The 7,775-nt window shown below is 40.5% G+C and overlaps 1 protein-coding gene across 2 annotated transcripts in view; it reads right to left on the reverse strand.

The window, feature by feature from the left end:
• Window positions 1-5,125, reverse strand: part of gnao1a (guanine nucleotide binding protein (G protein), alpha activating activity polypeptide O, a) — a 97,936-nt gene extending 92,811 nt beyond the window's left edge. Inside the window, exons 1-2 of one of the 2 annotated variants that reach the window (XM_069685857.1) lie at window positions 4,385-5,123; window positions 3,512-3,554 (exon numbers count right to left, since the gene is read on the reverse strand). In XM_069685857.1, the coding sequence (XP_069541958.1) occupies window positions 3,512-3,554; window positions 4,385-4,502 (161 nt within the window). In that variant the 5' untranslated portion in view covers window positions 4,503-5,123. Of the gene's footprint in view, window positions 1-3,511; window positions 3,555-4,384 lie in introns of both variants that reach the window. The other variant, XM_069685856.1, reaches the window with a different exon arrangement.
• Between the last annotated feature and the right edge of the window lie 2,650 nt (window positions 5,126-7,775).

The following is a 7,775-nucleotide window of genomic DNA, read 5'->3' on the forward strand; positions in this document are numbered from 1 at the left end:
GATCCCCAGCTCCCTCAGGCTACATGTCAAAGTGTCCTTGGGCAAGACACTGAACCCCAAATTGCTCCCGGTGGCATAGCCAACGGGTATGTATGTGTTATCTGATTGACAGTTGGGCACTTTACGTAGCAGCCTCTGCCATCAGTGTGTGAATGGGTGAATGTGATATGTAGTGTAAAAGCAGCTTTGAGTGGTCCATTTATGGTGGCACAGTAGAAGTATATTTCCACTGTACCACACAGAGTGGTAACAGACTCCTTATTTCCACTCACTGAGATCACATACACAGCTGCGACACACACTGCCCAATATACACACCGTCAAATCTAAATCCAAATCTAATCCACTCATCTCTGTCTGTCTCTGTGAAGAAAGCACACAAATACACAAACACACACACAATTGGTCACTTGAGTAGGCCCCAGATGTTCAAAGCTATGTAAAAGAAAACGCAGTAAGGGCTTTCCACTCCTCTGATGCGGTTCCGGAAATAGCAGAGCGCCTCTGAACAGGAACGTTAAGGCTTCGCTGGCAGGGCGCTGTCCACCACTTCAAAAGCAGCTTCACTCTCTTTAAAACTGATGCCCTTTTGTAAGGAAATACAAAAATGTTGCATTCAACCTGCCCAACATCAGCTGTTATTCCAGTTTGAAAGATATATTTGGCAAACAGAGGTTGACCCTCCTGCATAAACAAAACTTAAACTTTAAAAATGTCTGGCTGATGTGAAGCTTCTAACATGGCCCAAACAAATCAAGTCAGCCTGTACGCCTCATAAACAGGAAATATTGTTAGGGCACATTGTAGCACACGGCTCTTCATACTGAGAGAATGTGGCCCTGAGAAGCACTCAAGACTGTATTAAATAAAACATTTGATTTGTTTTAAAAAATTAACAGACAATGTTGTCTGCCAGATGCAGTTCCATCAACTCGTGAATTAGCATAAGCAAGAATAGCTGTAGACTGTAATCAGACAGCAAAACACGGAGGTGGCATGGCTGGAATGATTGAAGAAAAGAAAAGCCAAAGAACCATGCCAAAGCTCTATTTCTGTCAAGAAACATTCTTAGATTACATTTATAATGTAGTCCCTCCAGGATTTCGGGCAAGTTTTTTTCTGTAATTTAATACATTCATCCACTGTGAGCAGCCAGGACAAACGATCCTATTGGCCATGCATCGGCTGAGCCAGCTGTTTGTCTTCTGACATCGCTTCTGGACGATTTTTGTGTTAGGACTCCAAATACAATGTGTAAAAAGTGAGTGACACATAAGTCCATAGCCATGAAATGCTCATTTTGCACTGCACATGCACATTCAATGTTGTCCATCTGTGTAAATAAGAACCTACATGTTATTTATTACATTAAATGTTTTACTTGTTATTTTGGCTGATGCAGCATTATAAAACTATTGATAAGAGACAGGGGGATTACTATCTCAACGTACAACGACTACAATGACTACAGAACCGCTGGTTGGTGGAAATGTAGGACCACGGTCTCTGATTGTGACATAAGTGACTTCACGCACAGGAGGAAATCCAGTGATTGGTCAAATTTATGGAAAGGCCTCAATTGGTTGAATGTGAGTGAATTTGCAGGAATGCCACATGCAACTTCCTAGAGGGACTGATAATTTTTCTAAAGTCATAGTTTGAGTATTTGGCTAACAATAATTGTAAAGCTGCAGGAACATACTTTAATATCTGCAATATTAGCCTCCAAACATCCATTTGCATCACTAACAAATCACATAAATGTGTGATTAACTACAATCCAATGCCTCCAATGAGTTCAGTTGCTCCAAAGGGTACAGCCCTCTATATGTATTTAATGAACCCGCTGGGAGCACTGGTTGGTCAGTGTGCAGAACACACTGTGCTGATGAAAAATGACCATTAACAGCTGAGAAACAGACTCATCTGGATCCACTGAATCATGTCCTCATGTGATATGTCACCGTAAGACCACAACCAAAGCCTACTAACAGCTGAAACGCACTCAGGCGTCTGTAAAATGACACAGCAGAGGAGATTGAAGAAAAAACATATGTCACGACAGGATTACAGATAAAATGACAGAAAGGGGTGGGGGGCTAAGTAAAGTGTTTATTTACTAGCTGATGTGCAGCTGACCTTAAGAACTGTAGTAAATCCTTTAGATATGTTATAGGATTATTGCAATAACATAGTAAATACAGAAATACTATTAAACTGTGATAAGGTTGCAAGAAACTGCGCACTAAGCAGCACAGTTAAGTCCCTTTAGGGGTATTATAAGGACATTGTAATGATAGCATAAGAGAAAAAAAAGAAATCTTTAATGAAGTCAGTAAAATCACTGCAAAGTACCACAGGTACACATAAGGTCCCTACAGGAGAGGTTTTTCATCAGAGCTATATTGGACTGACCTCAGGTTAGTAAGAAAGCCCTCACAGACATTCACACAGTCAGCAGACTACATGGTTAAGGTGTTACAGGCAACAGCAGAAGGCTGATCGTGCTGACACGAGTAGTAGCTCTTTTATATTTCAGTTTAAAAAAAATATTGGTGCATTTAATAGATAATACATTTTCTGCCATTCCACTGATTAAGTAGTTTGTGTATTGGTTTGGCTGTTTGAATATTGTGTTATACAGTAACACTCTAGCAACATGGATTTGGATCATGGAGAATTTGGCCATTTAAACTCACTGTTAAGGTCTTAAAGAGAGCAGTAGTAGTTACCTGTGTGAACATATTGTCATACATTTTCTTTATAATAAAAAACCCTACAGTATATACCATTTAAGAAGCATAAAAATGGACAGCAACTGCACTGTGATCAGTGGTTACATCTGCTCCTGACATCACAGAATCATTGACGTGGAAGAGGAAAGAAGTAGACTCAAGTCCTTCTTATCCTTCCCTTAGGCTTTCGTATCTGACGACTCTGTGATATCTCTATGCCCCGAGCCCCTAAATTCAATCATGTGTTAACACAACTTAAATTGATATCATATATATGTTACAACAACTACTTAGCTCCAAGATTCCTATTTTTTTCTAACTCTGTTTTTGTACATAGCCACACCTCAAATCTTGAAGGAAAAAGCATGACACGGCATCCTTTTTAAAAGTACCATGCATGCACAGCCGAACAGTAAATCACTGCACCTGCATCATCTTTTTCCCACACACAATTTGATCCGCGTTTCCACCCACACAGAGCAACATCAGATGTTTGAAGAGGGTTGAAAGAGTGAAGCTCGGGTGGATGTTTGACAGGGCCAGCTGGGGTTAAAGTCAGGGGTACTTTCGGGTCAACGGTCTGGCTTTTCCGAAACAGAAATGTGACACCAAATCAAGGTGTTGTCAAGCTACAGCTACACTCTGGTTTTCAAATCAGGTTGAATATATGTGAGTGAATAGTGTGTGATGTGTGTGAAAGAACCAGAAAGAAAGAGTGAGAGAGAGACATACATACACACTATAGGGTTATTAGACCGTGCTTATTGGAGACTTACTTCATCTGTTTGACGATGGTGCTTTTCCCTGACTCTCCAGCCCCTGAGGGATAAGAGACAAGAAGACAATGTAAACAGGGTGTATGTGTGTGTGTGTGTGTGTGTGTGTGTGTGTGTGTGTGTGTGTGCGCGTGTGAGAGAGCAAGATGGAGACAGAGCGAGAGAGAGGAGGGGGTTGGAGAGAGAAAAAGAGAAAGAAAGGGGAGAATCAGCCTTTTAAAAATCCTCAAAGTGAATAAAGACAGCGGCAGAGGGGTGGAGACAAAAGATGGAGTAAGTGGTGGCACCCTTTCTTCCTCAACCTCATCCTTTTTTATTCCTTTCTTCCATCCCCCATCTTAAATACATGAAATACTAACTTTCTCACGAGGAACCAATAAATCAATCTCCCAGCTCAAACCTATGAAGCAGCACTCTCTGTGCTTGGCCCTCCATTGCTGCATACTGCCATTTTTTTTCCAGGCACCCATCTGCAGTTATCATCTGTGATGAAGTTCCCACCTATTACCAAGAAACTGACTGGTTCTGCAGATCATTTTACCACCTGCAACATCTTTAATGGATTAAATGCTGTTATAGCAGGTGGCTTCAAAGTGATGTAATAAGAAGACAGGGTGTGTTTAGATGGTAACATCAAGCAAATCAAAGCCTCTTTGTCCATATGTTGGATTTTTGACTAGATTATTGGTTTATTAGCTTTTGATCATTGTCATGTTTTCTTTCTATCTTTATTATTTTCACCACTATCCTCAGTGATGATCATCTCCTACCAACCGCCCACCCTCGACACCACACCTTGCATCCCTAAGGCTTTCATTTCTCTGCTCTGGCTCTACAGGCCCAACGGTGGGGAATTCAACCGGCGTCTCTTACCGAGCAGCAGCAGTTTCACATCTTTGGCCGCGGTGAGACCGTCCTCCTTGAGGTTTTTCTCGATGGCTTTGCTCCGGTCCAGAGCCGCCCTCTCCTCTGCGCTCAGAGTACATCCCATGGTTAGAGAACACAGCTTGATAGCGTTACCGATTCCGGGATCCACGGCAGAAAAAGCAATAAAAGCTGATCTCAATGAAACTTGTGCGTTAAAACAAAGCTGGTTGCAAATCCTCTTCTTGTTTCTTGCTTAATTTCCTCCTTTTCTCAGTGCTATGCCTTCACTCCCTCTGTGATCCCTCTTTCTTTCGCTCTCTGGGCAGCTCCCTCTCTCTCGCTCTCAAGCCGGGGACCTGGCACCGTTAAAGCATTTAAATTCAAGGATCCACTCGGTTTGATCCACAGGACAGAAACAACACGATGTGGCCACCGCAATTGTTTGTTTCTCAAGCGTGGTCTCAGTGGTAGTGTGTCCGTCCGTCTGTCCGTCCGTCCTCCGTTTTTCTCCTTGTTTTTCTGTCGGTAAATCACGGTAACGGTTCTCGTCTTTTCCAATAGTCGATAGTAAGTGTTACTGGGCGGAGGTGAGCAGCGCTCGCATCGTTTGGTTCCAGTACGGCGTTCACACGGCGGCTCACAGTGCACTTTCCTCCGTTTGGCTCCTCCAGGCGGGCGGCGGGGACTCGCTCTGCAACACTACTGCCTCCCGGTTGCTCCGGTAGGGGCTCGGTTGTTCGTTAGTTCGTTTGTTCAATTGCAGGTTGGTGACGTCAGAACCGTGTAGAAAAGGAGTGGGGAGAGCAACAATACTTCCGCTGGCGCAGCCTGGTGGCGCACTTTATATCTACAAAGGCTTCTATGGTCCAAAAAAGTACCACAAATGCAGTACAGTATTCATATTATTAATAACGTACCTATCAAAGAGCAACCAAAAGTGAATTTATAGGCTTCAGCTCAAACATTTTTTAAGCTCGTAAGCAGTAATTTCTCGCGCATTGATCTTTCAGATGTTATGCGGTCACAGTCGTTTACGTGACTCAGCCAACTAGCACTGATAAGTAAAAATCAAGTAGCCATTCTGAATACTTTATTGTTATTTTGAAACATCAATTCATATTATTTTTTTTATCTATCAACAAAAATGTTTCGAGCTTTACGGACATTTCCACATGCTTTCAATCACAACATGTGGTCTTCATCTGTGTTTGCTCAGTTGCCATGGAGATATTTAGGCGGTTGACATTTTGTCATGTGACCTAAGTATGGAATTTTGGTCACATGCTCTTAATGACTGAATCACATACTTCTGTCAAGACTAACTTGTGTATAGAGCAACATCTTGAAAGGCTATTGTGTGAAATGTAATGACTGGTGTGCATTTATTAGGATTTTTTTATTATTAATTGACTGATATTTTACTTCAATTTCAGTTTTACAAAAAAGAATAAGAATGAGTTTAGTTGCTTGTGTGTATTGTTTAACACGATGTGGATAATATGCTGTCATCTGACCACCCAATATTGCCATCATAACTGGAGGGATCAGCATGACATTTTTATAACGGGTTTTCCTCCACTGTCAACATTAGATTGACGCTTGTGATTTAAGTGAATTACCTCTACAAAAGTTAGTTGGATTTACAAATTATAGGCTGATTTGTCAAATGTAACTAAGTCAAAGGGCGGCTTCATGCACCAATGCTAGAGTAAAAACTGGATATAATTGACATTCCCAAGTCAATAAATGCATCTGTGAGTGTAAGTAGCTTATAATAACTAGAATTTGTTCATTAATTTGTCCAAGCATCACTGAGGCTCTTAATAACATGATAGTAAGCACAGAGCGGTGCATCCGGAAGAAAATACAAGCGTTTATTCACACTGTAATGTGATGTGATGTGTAACGTGCATTGTTGGCTAGGTTGTGCATGTTATGCAATTTCCGAAGTCCTCTTTGTCGGAGAAGAACATCTCCTTTATTGGCTTTCACATCAAGTATTTGAGTTATCAGTAATGTCATCCAATAACGATGAAATTAATGTCTAACACACCCTGTAAGTCCCTACAAAATGCAACTGCAAACACTTATATTTCAATTATATAGTGGAGTGCATGATTATTTTTTCTTTTGTACATTGTTACTGAGTTACTGCATGTCACATGTAATACACAGTGCCACTTCGAAAGCTCCAAGCTGAGGACATTCAATGGTGTTTAATCAATATCAAATCAAATATGCAAATATAAAAGATACAACAACAAAAAATGCAGAATTGCCAGTTTGAGATTATTTTTAATGTTTAAAGTTAAATTTACACAATTTGGTTAATGTGGTGGTATCAAATTTAATACATTCTGTGACATTTTTATTGTGTCAACATCCCGCTCTGCACTGCTTTTAGACCATCGATTTAATATTCGGTCCCACGCTAGACTGTAAGTTTAGATGTCAGGGCTCTCATCTGCTCCCTCATATATAACAACCAAGACAGCTGTTTCCTGCAAACACACTCACACAAGCTGAGTGAATGCTGCCCTGCCCAACGTTAAATGGCAGTGATCCAAAGTGAACAAGTGGCTGGTGTGGGAAGTCAAACACTGAACATTTGCTAACTGGTACAGAAGCCACATCCTAGTGTCTTTCAAAGGAAAATAAGTTTACAGCAAGATCAGAAAAGTTATACTTCAGTAATGCATAACTACATATATACAAAATATTCTTGTTAAACCTTCAGAAATCATGTCCCAAAGTAGATCACCTTTTTGTCGAGTTCATTACAACATGTAAATGAGTGTTGATGTCTTATCGCTCTCAGCTTTATGCAGCTTTCTTCGTGATTTTAAGTAATCCACCATTAGGCCCCTTTTCATCTTTTGTCATGCTGTCTTCACCAGCTGCTGACCTTCAGTCTGACAGCTGACATTCCACTTTATTATCACACAGCGACGTCACTGTGTACATTGTAAGGCTGCATTTGTGTTATTCCCATCATGTGCTCTGCAAGGCTCATCCACCTGGTATGCAAATAATATGATCTCAAATGATGATGGTTTTAGGGGCCCATAGAGACTGCATGTGTATGGGGCCCATAATTTGTTTAGTTTATGTTTAGCAGGTATAATGCTAACAATGACTTATTTGTTCAATATATTTATTCATTAACCAAATAATTTCACAAAGTATAATTAGTGTTCATAGTGCTTTTTGAAAGGTATGGAGATCATCAAATGACCTTGAGTATCCAAATAGATTCATAGAAATCTAACTAATCTTTTTGCGGTACTTTGTTCTTAACTGTATATGTTGGATTCATGTTGGGTCTCTCTAAATAATATAACAAAGAGTACGGTCTAAACCTACCTTTTTTCTGACTGAGATAACATTAGTTATGATT

The sequence above is a fragment of the Semicossyphus pulcher genome, unplaced genomic scaffold (genome assembly GCF_022749685.1).
Source record: "Semicossyphus pulcher isolate SPU_LCO1_2020_fin unplaced genomic scaffold, fSemPul1.0.p SCAF_8, whole genome shotgun sequence".
NCBI lineage: Eukaryota > Metazoa > Chordata > Actinopteri > Labriformes > Labridae > Semicossyphus > Semicossyphus pulcher.